The sequence below is a fragment of the Sylvia atricapilla genome, chromosome 22, assembly GCF_009819655.1.
Source record: "Sylvia atricapilla isolate bSylAtr1 chromosome 22, bSylAtr1.pri, whole genome shotgun sequence".
In the NCBI taxonomy this organism is placed as follows: domain Eukaryota; kingdom Metazoa; phylum Chordata; class Aves; order Passeriformes; family Sylviidae; genus Sylvia; species Sylvia atricapilla.
The window spans coordinates 3,432,561-3,458,211 of record NC_089161.1 but is presented as its reverse complement, the minus strand read 5'-3'; the positions used below and the strand labels follow the sequence as shown (position 1 = coordinate 3,458,211).

At 53.9% G+C, this 25,651-nt stretch overlaps 1 protein-coding gene across 1 annotated transcript; it reads left to right on the top strand.

The window, feature by feature from the left end:
* Positions 1–80: 80 nt before the first annotated feature.
* CHD5 (chromodomain helicase DNA binding protein 5) lies at positions 81–23,639 on the top strand. Its single transcript, XM_066334249.1, has 42 exons — positions 81–242; positions 1,249–1,379; positions 4,060–4,239; positions 4,689–4,807; positions 5,311–5,549; positions 5,906–6,030; positions 7,129–7,252; positions 8,629–8,795; positions 8,876–9,094; positions 9,553–9,762; positions 9,844–10,055; positions 11,019–11,150; positions 11,654–11,762; positions 12,032–12,223; positions 12,309–12,509; positions 12,878–13,015; positions 13,416–13,537; positions 13,723–13,896; positions 14,585–14,726; positions 14,954–15,085; positions 15,564–15,681; positions 16,127–16,251; positions 16,604–16,835; positions 16,913–17,038; positions 17,170–17,342; positions 17,493–17,667; positions 18,076–18,168; positions 18,555–18,643; positions 18,836–18,969; positions 19,185–19,329; positions 19,515–19,674; positions 19,799–19,878; positions 19,998–20,124; positions 20,453–20,542; positions 20,838–20,975; positions 21,250–21,358; positions 21,540–21,672; positions 21,870–22,065; positions 22,242–22,402; positions 22,491–22,605; positions 22,718–22,768; positions 22,991–23,639. Exons 1-41 carry the CDS (start codon positions 179–181, stop codon positions 22,723–22,725), a joined length of 5,859 nt encoding a protein of 1,952 aa, XP_066190346.1. The 5' UTR covers positions 81–178; the 3' UTR covers positions 22,726–22,768; positions 22,991–23,639.
* Positions 23,640–25,651: the final 2,012 nt, after the last annotated feature.

Below are 25,651 nucleotides of genomic sequence, written 5' to 3'. Positions count from 1 at the left end.
GTTTTCGGGGAGCGGCGAGCGGGGGGCGTGGCCGGGGGCGTGGCTCGGGTGGCGGGAGGCGTGGCCGGGGGCGTGTCCCCCGCAGGGGGCGGGGCCGGCTCTCGCCATCTTGGCGCGGAGCGGCCGCGCCCGGCTCGGCCCCGGCGCTCGGCCCGGGGCGGGCGCTGCCCCGCCCGGCATGCGGGGCCCGGCGGCCGCCCGGGAGCTGCTGGACGACGCGGACAACGAGGAGGACGTGTCGGGTAGGCGGCGGCGGCGGCGGGCAGAGGGCACGGGCGGGGCAGTGGCATCGCTCCCCGAATCGATCCCCGCTATCCGCGCGCCCCGCGCCGGAGGGATCTGTGCCGGGTTCCCACCCGGGCGGTGCCCACCCGGGAGTCGGCTGGGATTGGGCTTGGTGCAGCGATGCCCACCCTGTCAGATTTAAACCAGCACAGCGTGAATCAGTGAATCATGGAATCACAGGATGGTTTGGATTGGGATGCGTCTTAGACCATCCAGTTCCACCCCTGGATGCCACGGGCAGGGAGGGACACCTTCCACTAGAGCAGGTTGCTCGAAGCACCGTCCAACCTGGTCTTGAACACTTCCAGGGATGGAGCATCCATCACACGGCTCTGGGCAACCTGTGCTAGGGCCTCACAGAGGTCAAGCGAGCAATATGTCCTGAAGTGGTGTTGCTGTATAAGCTCAGAAATAAAAATAAAGACAGGCCTAAAGCCATGTGGAGAGTGGCTGGGATGCACTGGGTTTGGGGAGATAATGATGGCAAGGGGAAGTGTCCACTAGCACCAGTGTCTCTGCCCAGGGCCTTGTCCCTGAGCTGGTGTGAGCTGCCCAGAACAACCTGGCAGCTGTGGCACCCATTTTCCACATGAACCCTTCTCCTCCACTCTCTGTGTTTTTGTGAGCTCTACCTGGGGATCAGAAAAGTAAAATCCAGGTGCTCTCCCTGTGTCTGCAGGCCCAGGTCAGCAGGGTCTCTGAAAGCACAGTGTGGGCTGCCCACACCTCTGGGTGTGAGTGGCAGGAGGTTCTGGGCATGGGAGGAGCTGAGGCTGGTGCTTCTGGGCAAGACCCTTGAGGGGCACCAGTGGGGCAGCTGTTGGTGTGAGGATCTGCAGGAGAAGCCACAGAACTCTGTCTTGTGGCCTGAAGCTGATGCTCAGGTGTGCTCCTCTGTCATGGTGAGCACGGTGTCCTGTGCCTGTGCAGTCTGTCCACGTGAGCTGTCCCTTTTGTCCCCAGAAGAAGATGATGGGGTGCTGGAAGGATTGGATGAGTTTTTTGCAGAAGACCAAGTTGTGGTACAGAAAAAGAAGAAATTGAAGAAGCTGAAAGATGGCAAGGCTGCCAAAATCAAGAGGAGGAAGAAGGAGGTAACACTGCATTTTCTCACACCGGGCTGGGGCTCCTCAGCTGTGGTGCAGAGGCAGCAGCTCAGAGTCTGGCAGCAGCTGCTGGCAAGCACCTCTTGGGTCTCTGTGGATGGAAAGAAGGGTGAGCAGGTACTCTCCTAGCCCTGGAAGGTGACTCCCTTTTGCCCAGCCTGACTGTTCAGGAGTAGCAATATCCCCTACAGGTGGTCTCTGGGGGAACCTGTGGGGAGAAGGGGCCTCCATGCCTCCTGGCAGTGATGCAGACACCCAACCCACAGGAGCAGCTCGACTCTCATGGGCACTTTGGTGTGTACAGTGGCACTGTCTGGCCCCAAGTGTTGAGGTCCTCCTGCACATGCACAGTGCAGCATACAGGGACAGCAGTAAATCTTTCTGTTTTGTGCTGCACCAACATGGCACCCGGGGCTCGTGTTCCCAAGGAGGGAGATGCAAACCATCATGTTGAAACATGATTGGGGCAGGGCTTGGAGGTTTCTGTGGATGCTGGTGTTGGCTGCACTCATTCCAGCTGTTTGCAAGTCAGATGGTCCAGGGGCCTCTAGGATTTGACACATGGAAGGACTCTGGCCTTCTGTAGGAAAACAAAGGTGAGGATGTGTGTCCTCCAGGGTCAGGCCCTGAGGCTGCACTGGAAGTGTGCTGCTGGGTTGAGAAGGCTGGCACTGCTCCCAGAGCCCGGCTCACTGGTGCTGTGCTGGGCTCTGCCTCTCACTGTCCCATCCCCAGACAGTGCTGTCATGAGGACAGGAGCAGACATCTTGTGTGCTGGCCCTTTTCCTGCCTAAATGTAGAGAGGCTGCTGGGAAGAAAGGGTGAGCAGTGATGGTTCCTCAGCCCCCTACTTCCCCTGCTGTGGTTGGAGAGAAGTTGTCCACCCAGCACAACTGGGCACGTCCCCCCTTGCCAAGGCAGGGCTGGGTCTTGCTGGTCTCCCCAAGGGAGCTGTAAACAGATTGGCTGGATGAGGGATCACACTGAAGTGCTTGTGGTAACATGGAGGAGTGTGAGATGAGCTTCTGGTTTAAAGAGAGGTGATTCCATCCTGGGCTGCCTCTTCCCGTCATGGCCTCGAGGAAGCTTGTTTCTGTCATGGCCGTGGTGATGTTCTCTTTTTGCAGATACCACACAAAGCAGGCTCAGGCCCTCTGCCCCCTCTACCTCTCCCTTTGTTAGGTACATTTTTTTTCCCTATGCTGTTTTCTGAGAGGGGGGAAATAAAAGACAACTGCAGTGTATTGTCACCTCTGCCCCTTTGGTGCTGCTGCTGACCTGCCTGAGCCCTGCAGCTGTGTGTGCAGCTTGTGCTGATCTTGGCTGCTGCTGAGCTGGAGATGGGGAGGAAATAACAGGCTGAGAGCCCTCCTGTTTTTCAGTTAAGGCCTTGTGTGGACAGCTCTAAGCCAGGTTCTGCCTGTAGGAGTCTATCCTGTCATCTGTCACATTCAGGGAGAAGCCGGTGCTGGAGCTGTCGGTTGACATGAAGCAGCACCGAGGCTGCCCTGGGGGTCAGAGGGTAAAAGGTAGAGGACCTCGAATGGAGCTTCCTTTTCTTGAACTTCTCAAGAGTTTTGGGGGCAGATGAGCCTTACCCCTACTAGAGGCGAGTGGGAGTGAAGTGCAGGCCTTGGTGTGAAGCCGGTGCCTGTGCCTGCTGCAGTCCCCGGGCTTTACTGGGGCTGCCACGCCGCACTGCCGCGGGAATTCGCCGGCAACAGCCGCAGTGGAGCTCGAGGCAACACACGAATCGGTGCTGCAGCCTCCCCAGGAAAAAAATCCGGAACAGCCAGGCTGTGGTTGGAACCTCAGCGCAGGCAGATGAAGGTCCTTGGCAGGGAAGGCAGCGGAGAGGGAGATTCAACCTGTACTGCAGCAGTTCCCATGGAAACCAATTATCCTGTGCCCAATTCCAGCTGTTCCTAACCCCGCTGAAGGAGAGGCGCGGGCTGCTCGGAGCCGGGAGGGACCGGCCGGCCGCGATGTGCGGGAGCTTTGGGGATCAGCGCCCGGGGGCTCCGGGCAGGAGGGGCAGAGGGAACCGGCATCGGGCCGGGGAAGGGCTGCCGGGGCTGGGCGCTGTCCGCTGTGCTGGAAGGAGCCGGTCCCTCAGCTCCCGCCCAGCCCCGGTGCCCACGAGGGATGGATGGCATCTAGAGGGTCCTGGACAAGTGCAAGGAGGGGCCCGTGGGAACTCGTGCAGTTCAACAAAACCAAGTGCAAGTGTTGCACCTGGATCACGGCAACCCCCGGTGTCAATGCAGTTCATCTGGGTGATGAACAGATCGAGAGCAGCCCTGCTGGGAAGGACTTGGGTGTGCTGGTTGGTGAGAGGCTGGACATGCCCCGGCTGTGTTTTGGCAGCCCAAGAAGTTATCTGAGTGCTCCGCCCAGCAGGCAGACACATTCCTTGGGATGGTAATTCTGTTACTGTTAGTGTTGTGCAGTGGCTCAAGATCTCTCCAGAAATAAACAAAAACATCCCCTGGGCAGTCCCTGCACTGGCTCTTCCAGCACATTGTAGCCATCAAAGCCTGCTCTTTTCTGACTGTGGGGAAGTAGAGTGCATCCATCCACTGGAGGTGGGAGATTTCATGTGGGAGGGTTTATAGGAGGAGAGTGAAGTGGGTGCAGGCTTGTTCTTCACTGTCCCTTTCTGTTTTAGGGGAGCAATGATGAAATGTCAGATAATGAAGAGGAGATCGAGGAGAAATCAGAAAGTGAAGGGAGTGACTATTCTCCCAACAAAAAGAAGAAGAAAAAACTGAAAGACAAGAAGGAGAAAAAGCCAAAACGGAAGAAGAAGGATGAAGAGGAGGATGACAATGAGGATGGAAGTTTAAAGGTACAAAAGACTTCTTTTGTCTGAGCTGGTGCTAGTGCCTGAAGCCAGACTTGGACAAGGGAAATTGTGGGTTTCATGAGAAGCTTGCCTTGGGTTTGGTAAGGATGAGGTTGCAGGTAAATGACTAGGACAGGAGAAGTTCTTTTGCCTTGGTGCTTATCTTGAGTGCAGGGAGAAGCTGAGTTTCTTGGAGCTGTGAAACCTGCCAAGGCCTTGTATAGTGTTCCATGGTGGAGAGCATTTGCATGGTGCCATGTTAATTTGTTTCTTGGGACTGCGTGAAGCATTCATTTGTTAAGCACTTGCGTGTGCTGTTTCATAAATCCCAGAAACAAATCCCTGCATATCACTGACTAGGGAGGTATGGAGCACATGACAGACCCAGCCTGGTGCTGCTCATCTGCAGAGCCGTGGCTGTTTGCGTTAATGATGACTCTCTAAATCTCCAGGAGCCCAAGAGCTCAGCCCAGCTCATGGAGGAATGGGGTCTCGATGACGTAGATTACATTTTCTCAGAAGAGGATTATCATACCCTGACGAATTACAAGGCTTTCAGCCAGTTCCTCAGGTAGGGAGCTGTGGACCTGGTCGTTGAGGTTTGGGCATTGCTCAGTCAGCAGATGAAGTTGTGAAGTCAATTCTGCATCGCCAGCTCCTTGTTGCTTCTTCCTCCCAACTCAGTCCTCAAAACTCCATTTATTTGCAGGATTGACTGGAAACAGCTGAAGCATTTATCTTTCCTGCTTTCCATGGCCCCATATTTTGTGAATGCTTATTTGAAAAGTTTCATGAGAAAAACAGTGTTAATGAATTTCTGCTTGTACCATGAGCCTTTCAGAGCACAACAGGTATTTCAGGGAAGGGAAGTCTCTGAGAAGGTTTAGATGTGTCCCCCTTGCATATATTTGCTTAAGGGAGCTCTGGTTTCTGCTGCCTCCCCATGAAACTCCTGCTGGGAGGCACTGCTGCCACATCTTTTTGGGCTGAAGCACCAGCACGTGAGGGCAGGAGCAGACACAGAACAAACACAGTGCTGCTAACACATGGTCCTGCCTCTCCCCTGCCCTGCAGGCCTCTGATTGCCAAGAAGAACCCCAAGATCCCCATGTCCAAGATGATGACGGTGCTGGGTGCCAAGTGGCGAGAGTTCAGTGCCAACAACCCCTTCAAGGGCAGCTCGGCGGCGGCGGCTGCGGCAGCGGTGGCTGCAGCTGTGGAGACTGTCACCATCACCCCAGCGCTCCCCGCCAGCCCCCAGCACCCTGCCCTGCCCACTGTCATCAGGAAGGCCAAGACCAAGGAGGGAAAGGGTGGGTGCCACTTGTGGGGGGCTGCTCTTGCCAGCAGAGCTGGCACAAGGCCACAAAGCACAAGCTGTAGCAAACTGGGGAGGAAAAGAGGGTGCCAGAGGGGTATCTGTAGCTCCCTTTGCCTTTGCAGAGGTCCTTGAGAGGCATGTGGTTCATGAACCATGGCAGATCGAGCCGCTGGGTCTGCTGGATGTTTGGCAAATTGTGGCAATTAATTAAGCTGAGCAGTAGAGGGAGAGGGAGGGATCTCCCTTTGTGCCATGTTCTGCCTTGGGAAGTTGCTGTTCCACCGTACTGGGAAGTGATTTGGGTGACAGTTGTTTGTAGAGTACCAAACAAATTGTCAATTTCTTCAGGTCCAGGTGTACGGAAGAAAATCAAGGGCTCCAAAGACGGGAAGAAAAAGGGGAAAGGGAAAAAGATGGGAGGCTTGAAATTCCGGTTTGGAGGAATCCCCAGCAAAAGGAAAAAGGGCTCCTCGGTAAGTTTGCAGGGCTTTGGGTGTGGGAGGGAAGTATTGGGATAAGCTCTTGTTGGGAATGGCACAGCCACCCCATGTCAGGGGTGTCACAGCCTCATTTGTGCCCCTCTGTGGGGCACCAGGCCCTGATCAGCACATCTACTGTGTCCTGGCTCAGATTTCTGTGGGACTCCTGTCTGGCCACAGCTTTTGCTAAAATCCCATGACCCTGTTTACTTTCAGCAGTGCGGGTGATAATGCCATGATTTCAGATTGCATTTGCAAAGGAATTCTTCAGGGCTTGCACTGCAGCTGAACCGTACATCACTGAGAATTCTGGGATGCTTTAATTGCATTAGCAGGGCCTGCCCATGGCAGCTGGAGTCCTGTGGCATTGCCTGGGATGCTGGAGCTGCCCAGCCAGAGCACACTGGGTTCTTAGTACACCAGTATCAGGAGTGTTTCAAGGAATTAACAGCATTTTAAAGAATAATTTTCTTAGATAACTTGTGGCTGGGGTTGGGGCTCTTCTAGGTGTTGATGATATTGGTCACTCTCAGCTCACTTTGTTGCAGTTCCAGCTCTAGTTCCCATAAAGAAACCTGTTTGCAAGCACATCCGTGAGTTGAAGGGCAAGAGCAACTCATTGCTGCAGTTTTTCAGTCATGTATCACAAAAATTTCCTCCCGTGCTCTAGATCCAAACATTGACCTTCCAGGGAGTCACAAAGAGCTCAGGCTGCCTCCTGCAGCTGGAGCCTCAGCACCTGGTTAGGAGTGTGCAGGCTGGGGATTTGCATGCTTGAGTCTTCTGAGTGAGAATTCAGATGTATTATTGTGTTTTCACTCCATGGAATGCTGTGCCTGTTTCGACTCCTTTCATGCTGTGGGGATGCAAAGTGTGAATGCCTGCATGTGTGGACACAGGAGGGATGGCACGGCTGAAAAGGGTGTCAAAACAGAGAAAGGGAGCAAAGTTCTGCCAAGCACTGGAAAATGGGGCCTTTGGATGCACAGGGTGGGAGTATAGGGTTGTTCCTATCCAGGAGAGCTCAGAGGTAGAATGACAGCTGGGATGCCAGCACTTGGACTGGGTGTGCTTTGCTTTTTCCCTCTGCAGAGCGAAGAGGAGGAACGGGAAGAATCCGACTTTGACAGCGCCAGCATCAACAGCTCCTCCGTGCGCTCCGAGTGCTCGGCTGGCCTGGGGAAGAGAGGGAAGAAGAGGAAAAAGAAAAAGAGGAGTAGGCCATCCTTTGTAATCTGTTCCTATTCTGTTTGGATTTCCCTGTTCAGATGATGCTTCCCTGGCCTGTGCAGCTCTGGGCTGTGTCTGGCACTGGCTCGGTGGGAGAGGATGTGCCTGTGCCTGTCTGTGTGAGTGGAGTGTGAGGTGCTCTCCTGGTGTCCAGGCCCTCCTGCCAGGGGGCTTGTGCCTGCAAGGAAGTTTGAGAATTTGTGGGGTTTCCAGGGAAGTGATTTTCTGAGGAACAGCTCCCAGAGAGCTGTGGCTTGTGGCAAACTTCCAGCAGAGCAGGGCAGGCTGTGGGTGAGGTCGTGTGAAGATGAGGGATGTTTTGTCTGTGTGAGGTGTGCAGTCAGGCAGAGGCAGGTGGCAGAGCTATGGTAGCAATGCAGGGACAGGGAGGCATGTGAGCCATGGAGGAAAGGATCTGTCAGGATCTGCCAGTGGCTGTGTGACCACATTTGTGTGCATGTCCCTTCATCCCTTCCCGGGTGGATGTTGTGCCTGGACACCTCTGTCCTTGTGCTGCCCTGGAGAGCAGCCCCTGTGCTGAGCACGTTGCCTTTCTGTCTTGTGTCCTTGTTTAGGATATTTCAGATCCAGGCGCATCCTTTGGCTTCTTTTCTGATGGATTTTTGCTTCCAAGAAATGGAAGGGCAGCTTCTGGGCTGGGGATCAGTTAGGGTGTGACACTGGCCAGCCTCACCATTGGTCAGCGAGGCTGGGCTGGCTGGCTAGCCCCATGTCTTGTGTGTGAAGGGCATTGCTTGTGGCCTTGTGAGGGCCCTGGTGCTGGAGGAAGGTAGCTCCTGCTCCGTGCTGGAGAAGTGGAAGGTTGGAGATACATGCCAGGAGTTTGTGGCAGAGCTGGGAACTGAGATAAGCCATTCCAGCATTTGCAAGGCATCATTCCTCTCCTCCTTTTCCTGTCCATGCTGTGTTGAGAGTGCTCCTGCCTCTGTGCCAGGGAGGCCTGAGGAAGAGCAGAGTAGTCCCAGGAGAGGAGTCCTGTCCTTGGCCATGTCACCCTTGCATGGTGCGTTTGCAGCTGGTGCTGGTGCCTGGGGAGGTTTCTCTGACCGGCCTCCCTTGCAACCTCTCCAGGTTCTGGCATTCTCCATTGAGAGCCTGAAGGAACCAAAGGATGATACAGTGTGGAGAGAGAAAGAGAGACAGAGGTGAGATGATGCTGTGTGCAAAGGTGAACTGTGGTGCTGAGGGACAGAGAGGTAGTGGGAATTAACAGGAGGGGTCTGAGGTGAAACGCTGTCCTTATTTCCTTAACTGTATGGTAGAGGAGCAAGTGTCCCATTCCCTCCGGGAGAGCTGGCTGCTCTGCCACCCCTCTGACTGTCACCTGTCCCTTGCTTGCAGTTGAAGAGGGGGACGGGTACGAGACGGACCACCAGGACTACTGCGAGGTGTGCCAGCAGGGCGGGGAGATCATCCTGTGTGACACCTGTCCTCGAGCCTACCACCTGGTCTGCCTGGACCCCGAGCTGGAGAAGGCCCCCGAGGGCAAGTGGAGCTGCCCCCACTGTGTGAGTGGGGTCAGGGCCCCGTGGGAGTGGGTGGCCTGCTGGTGGAAACCCTCAGTGTTATACTGGCTGTGCTTTCCCAGGAGAAGGAGGGCATCCAGTGGGAGCCGAAGGAGGAGGAGGAGGAGGAAGAGGATGGTGGGGAGGAGGAGGAAGATGACCACATGGAGTTCTGCCGTGTCTGTAAGGATGGAGGGGAGCTGCTGTGCTGTGACACCTGCCCGTCCTCCTACCACCTTCACTGCCTGAACCCGCCACTGCCAGAGATACCAAACGGTGAATGGCTCTGCCCACGCTGTACAGTGAGTGTTACTGGCATTCCCATTCCTTTCTCTGTCCCTGCTCCCACACCTGCCTGGCCTGCCAGTGGCTCTCGTGGCTGCTGCTGCCCCTCACAGCCCTGCCCTCTGCCTCAAACCCTTCCCTGAGGAGTGTTGCTGCCAGGTGCATGAGGGCACAGGGTGGCTCTGGAAGGCTCTGCTGCCTCTGTGGTCTCCCTGTGGGAATTGCTGGCTGGCAGCTTCCCGGCCTGGTTTCTGTTGGGATGTCAAGCCTTGTTTGATATGTGGCCTATGGAGAGGGGCCTTTCCTGCCGGGTGGCAAGACCCACCCCATGGGGTACGCACAAGTGTCACGGACACTTCTCAGGCACCCTGTGCTGGCTGCTGGCATTGAGGCCCCCTTCTGTTCCCTGCTGTAGCTCCCCATGGCCCCTGCCAGGGTCTCACACCAAACTCTGTACTCTTTCCTGTGTCCGCAGTGCCCTCCCTTGAAGGGCAAGGTGCAGCGCATCCTGCACTGGGCCTGGAAGGAGCCGCCGGCCGTGCCGCTCCCGCCCGTGCCGCCCGCCGCGGACCCAGAGCTGCCTCTGCCCCCGCCCAAGGTGCTGGAGGGGATCCCGGAGCGAGAGTTCTTTGTCAAGTGGGCAGGCCTCTCCTACTGGCACTGCTCCTGGGTCAAGGAGCTGCAGGTGAGCCCACGTGGCGTTGGTGTAGAGCCCTTTCCTTGCCCTGCTATCCCACGGGCTGAGCGTGGCTCCCTCCTGCTGCAGCTGGAGCTCTACCACACCGTGATGTACCGCAACTACCAACGGAAGAACGACATGGACGAGCCGCCGGCCTTCGACTATGGCTCTGGGGACGAGGACAACCAGAGGGAGAAGCGGAAGAACAAGGACCCCCAGTATGCCAAGATGGAGGAGCGGTTCTACCGCTACGGCATCAAGCCTGAGTGGATGATGATCCACCGCATCCTGAACCACAGGTGAGGAGGGAAATTGAGCCATCCTTCTGGAAGACCAAAGCCTTGGGCTGGTGGAATTTCAGCTTCTGGCCTTTGCTGAGGTCTCTGTTGCCTTGGAGGTTTGCTTCTGGGTTAAAGCTGAGGCTGGAAGGGGGTCCCTGCTGCCTTATTTTCATTTCTGCTACGTTGCGCATTAAAAATAGAGTTACAGCAAGTTTTCCCCAAGGTGGATGCACGGTGTTGTTCCACTCTTCCCAGTCATATTGTTTGGGTCCTGTTACAGCCTCACCATTCCGTAAATTCCGATGCTGATGGGGACGGTGCTGAGGGGAAGACTCGGAGTATGTGGCCAGCTCCCTCACAGCATCTTGACATTGATGTTTGTTTTCTGTAGGAGAAATTCCCAGTGAATAAAATGTGCTGTGCACATGGGCTTTCTACATCGAGTGGCTGGAGACATGTTTTTGTTGAATTTCTGCATTTCAAGTGGCAGCTTGAACTATCAAGTAGCAGCAGCAGTTTTGCTGGAAGGCTGCGTGGCAGGAAGGAACTAAAGCTGCCTGTTTGATTTTCATGTGAGCTTCACCTTGTCCACTGACAAGGCAGCAGGTTTCCCTGTAGGCACAGAGTCTGACTTGGAAGTGTATTTATTCTGTTTTAAGTGTAAGCAGGACTTCCTAGAGTGGTGAGTGCTGCAGGTGAGAGGGGAAGCACTGGTATCCATCCAGGCCTGGTGAAACAGGGAAATGAGGTTGTTCAGTGGAATGGAAAAACAGCCTGTAAAGCTTAAGGTTTGACACACTCACAGATGAATAGGCATTTCTTATGGAAATGCTGATACTTTATGCTTTTCTACCTCAGCTTGGATGTCCTAGTCTGTAGGTGAAGGCAGAGGATGGAGCATCCAGCTCTGCAGAGGCAGATCACGGCGATCTGCTCCCAGGGGCTGGTTCACTGATCAGCTTTCTGTGCCCTGTGTTACAGCTTTGATAAAAAGGGAGACATCCATTACCTGATCAAGTGGAAGGACCTGCCCTATGACCAGTGCACCTGGGAGATCGATGACATAGATATCCCCTACTATGAGAACCTCAAACTCCTCTACTGGAACCACAGGTATGAGCCCACAGCCAGGGGAGCTGGGCAGAGCCAGGACAGCTCATGTGGGTGTTTGGGACAAGGGGGACACAGAGGTGCCCCAGTTTTGAACCCATTGACACTGCTTGCAGTGACTTCTCTTCAAAGAGCAGTGGGGCAGCACTGATGAAGGCTGGCCCTCCTGATGTGCTGTTCTGGGACTGCTGGGCAATCCTACTTGCTCTTTTCCAGCCTGTGCTCCCCTTCTCCTGTGTCTGCACTGCCATGATATTCATGATTTCCATGGCTGTGCTGCCTGTTTTGGGGGAAAACCACAGTACTCTGAGTTTGTTCTTCATTCTGGAGATTGTTGTGTGGACTGTTGTGAGGGGAAAATCAATGCCCTGTGAGTGCCCGTGCCAACTGGGCCAGAAGAGCTCCTGTGGGGAGAGGGGCAGTGGAGTGTGGAAGGTGTTTTTGTCCCTTGGCTTGGAGCTGAGAGAACAGTGACCCCCTGCCATCCCTGATGTGTGCTGTCACAGGGAGCTGATGCTGGGGGAGGACACACGCCCTCTGAAGAAGCTGAACAAGAAAGGGAAAAAGCTGAAAGAGGAGAAGCTGGAAAAGCCTCCAGAAACACCCCTTGTGGATGTGAGTGAGAGTGGTGGGGACAGTGTGGCAGCATGGCAACCTAGAGGGAGGGTAGGCTGTCTGTGCCCTTGTTCTGTGATGTTGTCCTGCTTTGGGGACCCTATTTTCATTGAAAATTCTGGAATGCTATTGTTGTGAGGAGCCTGGGGTCTGGGCTGTGCCAGGGACCATGCCGTGTCTTCTTTGGAGCTGTTGGATGTTACAAACCTAAAGAAGGAGGTGCAGGGGAAGGTGGTTTTCACTGCTCTGTGCCATGGCTCTCTTTCCAGCCTACAGTGAAGTTTGACAAGCAGCCGTGGTACATTGATGCCACGGGAGGCACACTGCACCCTTACCAGCTGGAAGGGCTGAACTGGCTGAGATTCTCCTGGGCACAAGGGACAGATACAATCCTGGCTGATGAGATGGGGCTGGGGAAGACGGTGCAGACTATTGTGTTCTTGTATTCCCTGTACAAAGAGGTGAGTGGGGTGCCTGGCAGTCCCCGAGGTGGCTGAGAGCTGCTGGGTATGGGGAGAACAGCCTGGGCTCTGTCTCCCTGAACAGGGCCACTCGAAAGGGCCATACCTAGTCAGTGCCCCCCTCTCCACCATCATCAACTGGGAGCGTGAGTTTGAGATGTGGGCACCCGACTTCTACGTTGTGACCTACACGGGGGACAAGGAGAGCCGGTCGGTCATCCGGGAAAATGAGTTTTCCTTTGAAGACAACGCCATCCGGAGTGGGAAGAAGGTCTTCCGGATGAAGGTGGGAGCTGAGTCTGTGCCTGCCCCGTTGCTTTACCTGTCAGTAAGAAAGGGAGAGGAGAATTTGACCTGGAGAGAGGGGCTGGTTAGGTCCCTCATCTGCTGTGTCCCATAGAGGGAAGCTGGCATTGTTTACAGAAGCAGGAGATTTGTGATGAGCTTTACAGATTTCTGCCAGAGCTTTTTTGCTTCTGTAGTCTCCTGCTTCGTTCTTGTTTTTGGGTGTTTGACTTGCACAACTCAGCCCTGCTGTGGGCTCTGTGCCAGGCAGTGCAGCCCTTCTTGGATCACATGTAGCAGCAGCAAAGGTGGAGGCTGTCCTGTTCACTGCCATCTTATCCCAGCTTTTCTCTCCCTCTGCTCCTCCAGAAGGAAGCCCAGATCAAGTTCCATGTCCTGCTCACATCCTATGAGCTGATTACCATTGACCAGGCAGTGCTGGGCTCCATAGAATGGGCCTGTCTGGTGGTGGATGAAGCACACAGGCTGAAGAACAACCAGTCCAAAGTAGGTGGCATGGATTTGTGAGTGATTTTTTTTTTCCTTCTTTAACATCCTCTGGCATTAAAAGCCCTTCAGCAGCAGGAGAGGTAGCAGCCTGGCTTGGACAGGCTATCGTGAAAGGGAATTGATCCCTCTCCTTCCTCTCCTCTTTACCTGAGGCTCAATGCAGTCTCCAGCTCCTGGGATGCTCAGTGTCCCTGGTGTGTAGGAGGAGACAAGTGGTGTGACCCAAGGACACACAGAATTGCTACCTGTGCTCAATGGGAATGGCTGGGAGCAGGACTTGCTGGCACCCTGCTCTGCATGAGGGTCACTGCTCAGGCTCCATGTGCACCCTGCAGAGTCCCACAGTGACACATTGGTTCCTTGCAGTCCTTGTCACCCAAACTTATTTCTTTTCCAGTTCTTTAGAGTACTGAACAGCTACAAGATCGATTACAAGCTGCTTCTCACAGGGACTCCTCTCCAGAACAACTTGGAAGAGCTCTTCCACCTGCTCAATTTCCTGACTCCAGAGAGGTTTAAGTAAGTTGCACTTACTCGGGCCATTGGGGTGGCTCCTCGCTGTGGCTTTGGTGCAGGCACATGAGCATTATCTCCTCCTGTGCCTCGAGAGCTCTGCCCTGGTTTTTAAGTCACAAAGCAGCAGATTCCTTTGCTTTCACGTGCCCCTGTTGCTCAGCACCATGGGGGTCTGGCTGCTTCCACAGCAACCTGGAGGGGTTCCTGGAGGAGTTTGCAGACATCTCCAAGGAGGACCAGATCAAAAAGCTCCATGACCTGCTGGGTCCCCACATGCTGCGGCGGCTCAAGGCCGATGTGTTCAAGAACATGCCGGCCAAGACGGAGCTCATCGTGCGAGTGGAGCTGAGCCAGATGCAGAAGTGAGTGATTCCAGTGCATTCCCCAGGGGTGTCTGCCTTCCCCCAGCATGGTGAGGAGGTCTCAGTGGGGATTGAGGAGTCAGAGGCACCCCACTGGCCTGGGGTCTGCTGCAGGAAGAGTGGGAGTTCTTTGTGTCTCACCAAGGGGTGTGTTCCATGGGGTTGAACTGGGCTCTGTGCAGTCCTTGGGGCATGGGAGGCTGGCAGTGTGGCTCTGCTGGTTCTGGGGGCATGGAGACAACACTGAGGCTGAATCCCCTTCTCCCAGTCCTGGCACTAGGACGTGGCCTGTGCTGCTGTATGCCTGTGCCAGCCTGGAGTGTTGCTGCTGCCCCAGCTCTGGTTCTGCTAGGCTGACCTGTTCAGCTTCAGTGGCATCTCTTGCAGCTCAGGGCACCTGCAGGAAGGGCCTGTTGCTTCTTCCCCACCTGGTGGGCAGGAGGGCTTGGCTGGCACCCAGCAGAGTGAGGTGGTGGAGGTGTTGTGCCCCCAGTCCATCCCACTGTCAGGGCTGTGATCCCCCCAGAGCAACTGGAAAGACCCACGCCTAGGTGCTGAATTGCTTTAAAAATCCTCCAAACATCCCTTTTGCATCTCCGGTGACACTAGAAGGGTTTAATTCACTGTTTGTGCCAGTCCCACACCTGCCCCAGCTAACAAGGTGTCTGTCCCATCCCCCTTCCTGCAGGAAGTACTACAAATTCATACTGACGAGGAACTTCGAAGCCCTGAATTCCAAAGGTGGTGGGAACCAGGTCTCACTGCTCAACATTATGATGGACCTGAAGAAGTGCTGCAATCACCCGTACCTGTTCCCTGTGGCAGCCGTGGTACGTCCCCTGCCTTTGCACCCTTGGGCATGTCTCAGAGTGTTGGGTGGCAGCTGCTTCCATGATCCTGCTTTGGTTAAACACTGCTAACTTTGGGTAAAACTGTGGGTTTCCATGCGAGTGGTTTCATACAAGGACTTTGTTATTTGTTTTGGAAATGCAAGTGAAGTTCTCTGTGAGGTTAGCATGAGTTGTCCTTGTGGGCACTGACTGTGTTGCCTTCACAGGAGGCCCCAGTGTTGCCCAATGGATCTTATGATGGGAATTCTTTGGTCAAATCATCTGGGAAACTGATGCTGCTCCAAAAGATGCTGAAGAAGTTACGGGATGGGGGTCACAGAGTTCTGATCTTCTCGCAGGTGAGGGCAGGGAGGGATAATAATAAATAAAACTTTAAAGGAATTTTTAGGAATTATGTATGGGAAGTTTGTGCTGGGAGCAGACAGAAATAGGTGGAGTAGCTGGTGACAGCTTCTCCCCCAGGCAGCCATGGCATTAATGGTGGAAGGGCTGTGTCCCAGCTCGCTCCTGAGGGAGCGCCTGTCGTGTTTAAGAGCTCTGTTAACTCAGGATAGAAAGGAGACAACAGTCACAAGGCTCCTCTTTGGGGAGGGACAGTCAGACACAATTCCTTCCTGCTGGCAGAGTTGCCTGTAGAGGATGAGATGTGAGTGTTGCTCCTCTGGCAGCTGCCTGTTGGCTGTGCTTGCTTTGCTGCCACCACCGAGGCCTCTGGGCTGTGGGCAAGGACCATGCTGGGGCAAGGCAGGTCTCCAGGGGAGGCAGGAGTGTTTGGCCATGCAGACCCTCTCATGGCAGGGTCACCTTGCTCTGTAGATGACAAAGATGCTGGATTTGCTGGAGGATTTCCTGGAGTATGAAGGCTACAAGTACGAGCGGATCGACGGGGGCATCACCGGCGGCCTGCGCCAGGAGGCCATCGACAGGTTCAATGGTACTCACTCACCTTCCTACCTTGCTGAGGGGTGGCCGTGAGGGGATGGCAGGGTGTGGCCAGTAGCAGCTGATCTGCCAGTGCCCAGAGCTTGTGCCACACTCACAGGTCTGGCTTCCTGTGACACTGGGGAGCTGCTTGTTCCGTGCCATTAAACCCTTGAGTTGGTTCCCACAAGGAACCCTGAGTGTGCCAGTTCAGCTGGAGGGGCTCCTGCCTTTCCCTCCAAGACCTCAGCAGATGACAGAGCTTACCCTTTGCTCTGGAGCTAGGTTCTGCAGTACCTGGTTCCCAGGGAGCAAGGTGTTTTCCCTCCTTGCCATGCCTGCTTCTTGCTTGTCAGCTTTGGAAGCCATTCTGTCCCTCCGAAATGGTGCTGCTCCTCTCTGTGAGCTGTGCTTCTTTCTATCTCACCTGTTCCCACCTCTGGGTTTGTCGTTCTCAGCTCCTGGGGCTCAGCAGTTCTGCTTCCTCCTCTCCACCCGTGCCGGTGGTCTGGGCATAAACCTTGCTACGGCTGACACTGTCATTATTTATGATTCTGACTGGAATCCCCACAATGACATCCAGGTTTCTGACTTTCCCTTTTCCTTCCTGTATAGTAAGTACCTCTCTGGCTCTGCCCTCTCTTTGCACACCCTCACTGGGTTTTCAGTATCTTCTCTTGAGAGCTGCTGACACTTTCTTGTGAGTGTTTCTGCTCAGGAGTCCCCTTCCCATACCCTCTGGCCTCTTCCCGGCCTCTCTGCAGTCTAGGAGAGACCTGGCACATAAAATTGGCTCTCCCCTGCAACATTCTCACTACTTCCTCATTCTTGTCCTCAACTGTGTGCCTCTGATGCGAGCTTGGAGGGTGAGAAGCATGTCCCTCCTGTCCAGCTGGCACGGTGCCACCCTCTCCAGCTCTGTGTTCTGCCTGCAGGCGTTCAGCAGAGCTCACCGCATCGGGCAGAACAAGAAGGTGATGATTTACCGCTTCGTGACCAGGGCCTCAGTGGAGGAGCGCATCACCCAGGTGGCCAAGAGGAAGATGATGCTCACTCACCTGGTGGTCCGCCCAGGGCTTGGCTCCAAGTCAGGCTCCATGACCAAGCAAGAGTTGGATGACATCCTCAAGTTTGGGACAGAAGAACTCTTCAAGGATGATGTGGAGGGTGAGGTGGGAATGCTCTGTGTGAGGCAGGGCTCTCTCTGAGCTGCTGGGGCTCACTCTCCTCTCCCTGTGCCCCAGGCATGGTGTCTCAGGGACAGCGGATTGCCATGCCAGATGCTGTTACCCCTTTCTCGGACACAGTGTCAACAAAAGGGGGTGCAGCAACCCCTGGCATGAAAAAAAAGCATGGTGGCACCCCACCAGGTGTGTAGCCCCTCTTTGCTGGGGTAACTCCTCCCTCTTCTATCCCCTCACCTGATCTGAGCTTGCCTGGCTCAGGAGTGGACTGTCCAGCAGACTGATCTGCACTGCTGTTCCCCTCCTTTGCTCTCCAGGTGACAATAAGGATGTAGATGACAGCAGTGTGATCCACTACGATGATGCTGCCATCTCTAAGCTTTTGGACCGAAACCAGGATGCAACTGATGACACGGAGCTGCAGAACATGAATGAGTATCTCAGCTCCTTTAAAGTGGCTCAGTATGTTGTGAGAGAAGAGGACGGTGTGGTAATGTGATCAGTATCTTACAATCACCCCTTTGTACATCCCTCTGTGTTCCCTCTGCTCCCTCTCTTGTCCCTGTGAGTGCTTGGCATGGGGCAGGACCCTCCCTGCTCTCTCTGTGACTGCTCGAGCCACTTGTCTCTGGCTCTGCAGGAGGAGGTGGAACGGGAGATCATTAAGCAAGAGGAGAATGTGGACCCTGACTACTGGGAGAAGCTGCTGCGGCACCACTATGAGCAGCAGCAGGAAGACCTGGCCAGGAACCTGGGGAAAGGGAAGAGAATCCGCAAGCAGGTCAACTACAATGACACCTCTCAGGAGGACCAAGGTACGGCCACAGGTGCTCAGCTCCTGGCCAGGCTCATGGGACAGACAGAGCTGTCACTTGGTGTCTCTCTGCAGCTGGTAGATTGCCTGGATCTGTACTCCCCAGGTTCCTAAACGTTGCAATGTAGAAATTTTCAAAGATTTTTTAAATTTGTTGGTCTGTAAACTCTTGTTTTGCTTGAAGAATCTAGGAAAGATGTGTCTGTAGGCAAAATACTTCAAATTGGATTTTTTCTGCATAACAGAATGCTAATTCTGTAAAACCTGAGAATGTGATTTCCTGTTTCTGTGTCCCCCTCTCCTGCTGTGTGGCAGTGGATGCCTGTCATACCCACAAGCAGCCTCTGACCTGTCTAGCACATCCCTCCCAGGCAGGGTCTTTTAACCTGGCCTCCCTTGTGTTTTGCAGAGTGGCAGGATGAGCTCTCTGACAACCAGTCAGAGTATTCCATTGGCTCTGAGGATGAGGATGAAGACTTTGAAGAGAGGCCAGAAGGCCAGAGTGAGTTAATGTATTTGATACTCCCTGGGATTTGGAAGTGTCAGGAATGTCTGGGTTGGAGGTACTGGTGTGCCCAGGGCTTCTGTTCAGGGGACCGTGTCCCTGCTTTGTATCAAGTGAGGAGCTTTTCATGGCAGGGAAGGCAGCCAGCTTCTTCCTTGGCCTCTGCAGGACTGTGGTCTGGTCCACCATGAGGACCAGGCATGGTCCCCCCATGCGTGGGAAGGGCAGAGGAGTGTCCTGGCCTGGGGAGTGGTGGCAGGAAGGGACCCTGCAGTCTGGACAGATGCTCCAGTGGGTTCTGCTCCTGTCAGGAGGGAGGGCAGGAAGCCTGGGGTCTTTCCTTGCTCCCTGGCCCATCCATCACTGAGGCTGCTTGGCTCTAGGTGGCAGAAGACAGTCCCGGAGACAGCTGAAGACTGACAGAGACAAACCTCTCCCTCCTTTGCTGGCAAGAGTTGGGGGGAACATTGAGGTGAGCCTCAGTCTCTGCCAGAGCATGGCCAATGCTGTTGTGCCCAGGCTGCCTGCGGGCTGGATCCCTCTGTGCCGAACAACTGGGACATTAGTCCTGGTCCAGCAGTGCCTGTCACAGCTGTGAGGCTCCAGGATGCCACGTGCTGCTGAGGCCGCTCTGTGATCCCAGCCATGCCTTCACTTCATGCAGGTTCTGGGCTTCAATGCCCGGCAGCGCAAGGCATTCCTGAATGCCATCATGCGCTGGGGAATGCCACCCCAGGATGCCTTCAACTCCCACTGGCTGGTCCGGGATCTGCGAGGGAAGAGCGAGAAGGAGTTCAGGTATGGAGGTCTTGGAAGGCAGGCAAGGCTGGGAGCCTGCACCCCTTCACTGTGGGCTCTTTTGGGGGTGGCAGTGTCTGTTTCATTGAGGTGGCATCTCCTGTTCCCTTCCTGGGTGTGACACTTCCCTCATTCATGGGTGACAGAGGATCGTGTGTGTGCTGGGCTGAGCAGGGAGGCCACGGGCCAGGACTGAAGTGTGATTTACCTGGCAGGGCGTACGTCTCTCTCTTCATGAGACACTTGTGTGAGCCTGGGGCAGACGGTGCTGAAACCTTTGCGGATGGTGTTCCCCGGGAAGGGCTGTCCCGCCAGCACGTGCTGACTCGCATTGGGGTCATGTCACTAGTAAGGAAGAAGGTGGGTGAGTAAAGCTATGAATGGACCTTTTCAGGAATGTTCTGGAGACTTTTCTCAATGGGGTTGCGTGCAGCAATCCTGCCACTTGATCACTCTGTGGGTGACCAGCCTGGACACGCTGATTCCATGGCACCAGCTGGGAATGTCCCTGCTCTGTTTGACCTGATCATGTGTGTCTGTCCCAGGTCCAGGAGTTTGAGCATGTCAATGGGAAGTACAGCACCCCAGACCTGGTTCTTGAGGGCCCAGAGAGCAAGAGATCCAGTGAGGTTGTGTCTTCAGATCCCAACACGCCTGTCCCGGCCAGTCCAGCACACACACACACAGGACCTGGGGCTCTTGCAGGTATGCAGGGGTTGTAGCTGGGGTCTGGCCTGGGAGGGAGGTGAGCCACGATACCAGGAGGTTTTGCAGGTGCTTGACCCATCTGGCCCTGCACAACAGCTTCCTGGCTTTGCTCTTCCTACAGACAAAACAGAAGCACAGCTGGGGTTCCATGAGGAAAAGGACCCGGTGGAGCAGAAGCCCAGAAAGGTGTCTGACAGCCAGGTGAGGTGGCTTTGTTCAGCATCTCCTCCAGAAAGTTTCCCCTGCTCCACCTGGGAACTTGGGGTACTCCCTAGGGGAGGGAGGGCCAGACTGATCTGGAATGGGTGCTTGGAATTTAGGTGCCTGCAAGTGCTGAGGTGGAGAGCGAAGAGCACCCAGAAAGCTGTGACAGCAAGGAGAGGCCAAGGGAAGAGAAGCAAGAGGATTGTGAAAAGGCAGAGCCCTCTTCTGAGCCCTTGGTTAAAGGTGAGGCTGTGTGTCTTCTTGGTGTCACTATGGAAAACTTGAATGTCAGAAAGTCCTGCAGAAATTCCTGAAAAAACAACTCATAAATTGCACAATATGGTCATTTTGGAGGGCATTTGTTCCTCCAGGTGTCTCAAGGAAGAGGGAAAACTAAATGCGTTTATTTGATAAAATGCAGAAGAATGTTCTAAGTTCTTCGAGCATCTTGAATGTACAAACAATGCAGTTACTTTACCCTAAAAGGGAAAGTCTGTCTGGATAAGTAGGTTGTTCCCTGCAGAGCATTTTCCATGTCAAGCGTTTCTTGTAGGCCTGTTCCCTCCTGCAGATGAGGGGATTCAAGAGCAAGAGAAGCCTTTGGAGAAGGCGGAGTTGAGCAGCAGCCCAGGGAAGGGGGAGGATAAAGAAGTCAAACCAGGTGAGGCATGAGACTTTGGAGAGAGAAGAGTGGGAAGAATTCCCAGAGTGAGCTAGTGCCTGGCACAGTGACAGAGTGTGCCCACAGGGTGGTGGCAAAGATGCCATCAGCACCAGCACCACTGGTGCTCAGGAGCCATGAGTGGGAACAAGATCCTGTTGGGGTGGGCGCTGCCTGTGCTAACAATGGGACCTGCTGGGAGGGGTTGGTGACTGGCTGTTGGTGGGACAGGGGTGGCATCAGTGGGTCTAGTGGTGGAGCATAATTAGGTCAATTCTTTGTGTTTGCCAAGCAGAGGATAGCAAGGAGGAGGAGAAGGAGCCAAGTGATGCCCAGCAAAATGGTGACAAAGAGGAAGAGGAGGAAGGAAAGAAGGATGACAGAAACATGAACTTCAGATTCATGTTCAACATTGCTGATGGTGGCTTCACAGGTAAGAGTGAGAGATGAGGTGTTGGTCTCTCCTGCAAAGCTGCTGCAGAGGCTCTGAACCTGTTCAAGGAATGTGACCTTTGTGTGGGTCACATTGTGGCCCCTTTGTCACGGGCCATGGATGGGCTGATGCTTTGTGGTCAGCAGCAGACCTGGGTCTGCACTGTGCCTGTGGTCCTGGGAGGTTCCATCGCTTGCCCTGCCCACGTGCTGTGCACTGATCTGCAGCCCAGCTGCCTGACCAGGCTGTCTCCCTTCTGCTTCTGCTTCCACAGAGCTGCACACACTGTGGCAGAATGAGGAGAGGGCTGCCATGTCCTCTGGCAAGATCTATGACATCTGGCACCGCCGACACGACTACTGGCTATTGGCAGGAATTGTCACGTACCCTTTGACCTGGCAGAGCAGGAAGCAGTGAGGCGAGAGAGGCCTCTCTGGGGTTGTGGGAGCTGAGTTGGCATTGCCGTGATGAGCAGGGATAGGGTTTAAGGCCACGGCGTTGCTGTGGGGTGGTGGGCAGGCTGTTGACTGGCTGATTCTGCCCTTGACACTTACCCTACACCAGTCATGGCTATGCCCGCTGGCAGGACATCCAGAATGACCCACGCTACGTGATCCTGAACGAGCCCTTCAAGTCAGAGATACACAAGGGGAACTACCTTGAGATGAAGAACAAGTTCCTTGCCCGGCGTTTTAAGGCAAGTGGCAGGTCCAGGGCTGGTGGGTCCTCATTGGTGGGAGGAGGAGGAGGACCAGAGCAGCACCCTGAAGCCAGGGGGGAGTTTGCCAGCATCTTCTGTGAGTGGAGAATGGACTTTGTGAGGGGCTCTGTGGTTTACTGGTTTATAATGGGGTGGGGTCTGGTCCTGAATCCTTCCCCTCCTGCACCTCCCAGTTGCTGGAGCAGGCCCTTGTGATCGAGGAGCAGCTGCGGAGGGCAGCGTACCTCAACATGACCCAAGACCCCAGTCACCCGGCCATGGCACTGAACGCACGGCTGGCAGAAGTGGAGTGCCTTGCTGAGAGCCACCAACACCTCTCCAAAGAATCCTTGGCTGGGAACAAGCCTGCCAACGCTGTCCTGCACAAGGGTGCGTGCCTGCAGGGCTGGGGGAGTCTGAGGCTGGGAGGGGTTGCCCACCCTCACCTGGGAAGCCAAGCCAGGAGGTGTCCCCATCTTACGTTTTCTCAGCCAGGAGCTGCCTGCTCCTCTCAGCTTGCTGGCTCTGGCAGTCATCCCCCCAAGTACCTCCTGCTTTACTTGCAGTGCTGAACCAGCTCGAGGAGCTGCTGAGTGACATGAAGGCTGATGTGACACGCCTGCCCTCCATGCTGTCCCGCATCCCGCCTGTGGCTGCCCGGCTGCAGATGTCAGAGCGGAGCATCCTCAGCCGCCTGGCCACCCGTGGAGGGGATCCAGCTGCCCAGGTCTGTGGGGATGGGCACAGAGCCCTCACTGTGAGGATCATGGTCAGAGCTGCAGGCCCATGTCTTTTCTCCCTCCTTGCCCCCCCAGGGCTCCTTTGGCTCCGCCCAGATCTTCAACAACAACTTCGGGCCAAATTTCCGTGGTCCTGGGCCAGGTGGGATTGTCAATTACAGCCAGATGCCTCTGGGACCTTATGTGACTGGTAGGTTGGGGTTTTTTGCTCTTGGGCAGAGAAATGCAGAGGGTGGATTTGGGTGATCCAGGAGTGCTGCCGAAGGACAGTAGCGAGCAAGGTGTTTCCTCTGTCACCACAGATATTTAGCAGTTCCCACGATTTTCCCCTGCAGCTCCCACTCCTAGCTGAGGTAAGGCTGTACTTCCCGCTCTCTGTGCTCCATTTGCTGGGGAACATGAAGGGGTAGGGGGGCTAAATGGAGGCTAAATTTTAGGCTGCCCCCTCAGTGCCAGTATCTGGCTGCAGCCAGTGGAGGTGGGAGCAGATCCTTCCTGCAGCCCCTCCCAGTTGGGGTTGGCATGTGGGGCGGGGGCGGATCTGGCTGATGGGCAGCCCTCCCCTCTTCTTGCAGCAGCCCTGGGGGACAGTCCCCTGGCCATGAGCCGCTGTCGCCAGAGGTCGGCGGGGAAATTGTGCCAGCGTTACCTGCTTGGAAGACAAGCTGCTGCCGGCGCTGCTGCGCTGTCCCACTCCCGCTTCAAGTGTGCTTTGCCTGCTGCGGCCCCCGTGGGAGCGGCGGGGCTGGGGGTTTGTGTCCGTGTACATTTTTTGCACTTTCTTATTGAAGACTTGAAGAGTTTGTCTGGGCAAGGTGGGCTGAGGGGAGGGAGGGAGGGCTGGAATTGCGGTGTTTGTCCGGTTGTGTTGGCAGGTGTAGGGGTGAGTGGAGGCCAGTGGTGCCATGTCCCAGCCGGCTGTGCTCCCCAGCTTCCCCCTAAGGGCTGTCTCTTCGTCCTGGTGGTGGTTGAGCAAGCCCACGCCTGCTGCTGCCCTGCTGGAATCCCTGGCACTGCTGCGGTGTGGCTGGGGGTCCACATGTGCTGGGCTTGGGGCAGGCAGATGGGGGGGATGTGGGTGGGACAGAGGGGACAGCTGGAACTGGGATGGGGATACCTCGAGCGCGGTGACACCGGCAGCCGTAAGCAACGCCCCTGCATCCGCTTTGTGCTCTGTGCGTCCCGGTTTCTGTTCTGTGTTTTAATAAATCCTTTGGGAAGGACGCAGTGGAGTCTGGTAGGGGAAGGGATGGTGGGCTGGCCTTGGGGGGACCCTGCCATGGTCTTGGTACCCCTGGTGTCCTGCAACGTGTCCACACACACACACCGCACACGTGTCCACAGAAACAGACACAGACATCTACACACACACGTACACAGACGTGTGTGCACGTGGAGACACAGAGACATGGACACAGACATGAGAATGTTGTGTGCGTCTACACAGATACTGTAATCTCTGCATGTGTACGAGTGCACATATATGTACATATGTCTACGTCACCCCCACACGTGTACCTCTTCATATACAGTGTCTGTAGGTCTGTGTACACATGTGTAGATATACACAGAACTGTAAGTTTTAGATCTATGTATGTGCATATAGATCTTTATGTGAGCATACACAGCTATACTTACTGATTTATTTGGGTACTGCTGTGTGGGTGTGTATCTGTACATATGCACTTGTGTATTATACATGTCTATATAATGTATTTGTGGTTTTAATGGATGTGTATTTGTGTACATACATACTTGTGAGTCTGTGTATAGACACAGTATGGGTAGATAATGGATATATGTACATAGAATAAATCTATATGTGGTATGGATGTATAGATCTATATTTACAGAGGTGTATATACACATACATGTGTGTGTATGTGAGGATACAGAGAAATGTGTGGTTTGAATATATGTACATGCATACACCTACATGTATAGATGTATCTATATATCTACACATCTCTGTATCTCCATATGGCTATACAGGTGTATTGATCTTTGTGTATGTGTACACAGACACACATGTAATTGTAATTTTTATATATTTTACATAAGTGTAGATGCAGGTAAAAGTGTGTAGCTGTCCTAGACCGAGATACTATACATGTGTGTATATACACAAGGACACATATGTATTTGTTATTTCACACATATACATGAATGTATATGTTTCTGTTTGCACACAAACATTGATGTAGTTCTGTAGACAGATGTACATGTATAAAGCTGTATAGGTACAGCTGCAGGTAAATCCATGTACCTAAAGGTGTGGATGTGGGAGGTGTGCACACTGACTCTCAACCATATATAGAGGGTAGCTCTGATGTCATGAGAGGTCAGGAGAGACCCCCCTCGTGTTTGTACACACACGTATTAATAGTGGAGCTGTAGGTGCAGCCATGGCTACACAGCAGACAAACACACACATTGTGCACAGAGCTCTCACTGTGTGCAGCGCTCAGAGCTCACACTACAGAGCTCACATACTGCAGAGCTCTCAGTGAGCAGAGCTCACTGAACTCACACAGTACAAAGCTCATATACATGCCTATAGTGCATAGTTCACACACACTGCATAGAGCTGAGAGTTTGCACATACATTTACAATTCTTACATTTATGTGTGCACAGATAGAGGAAACTGCGTATAAATGTATGTGGATATGGATACACATATATAGATATTGGCAAAATGTTTGTTCTGCACAGAGTACACAGCTATAAAGAAATAGATACATGTAGCTATAGTTATACTCTCTATACCTTTATGTATCTATCATACATGTATCTCTATATATATAGCTATAGCTAGACATACAGCTATATATATGTAGCTATAAGTATATCAAATTTACAGATATCTGTGTCCATGTGTATATACGGCATGTGTTCAGAGAGGTATAGATACAAGTGTATAGTTAAAGAGCTGCGTATGGATATAGATACATCTACAAATATATCTGTATATACACATCTATCTGCATATACACACATTTAAGTAGGTATCAGTAATTTTCATGTGTGCATATATCCATACAAACATGGATGCTGCTATAGCAATATATTTACATGGATATGTACACATCTATATATTACATACATGGCTCAATACACGGAACCATGTATGTCTGTATATACACAAGCACACGTGTCTACGTGTGTATATATAGCTTTTATCATTTTCAAAGGTGTGTACACATCTACATGCAGGTATCTATATATGTAAATAGG

Coding starts and splice junctions, on each gene's coding strand:
- CHD5 (XM_066334249.1), top strand. CDS start 179: ATGCGGGGCCCGGCGGCCGCCCGGGAGCTGCTGGACGACGCGGACAAC. Junction 20,125..20,452: donor TTCTGAGCCCTTGGTTAAAG/GTGAGGCTGTGT, acceptor TCCCTCCTGCAG/ATGAGGGGATTCAAGAGCAA. Junction 22,066..22,241: donor CAACGCTGTCCTGCACAAGG/GTGCGTGCCTGC, acceptor CTTTACTTGCAG/TGCTGAACCAGCTCGAGGAG.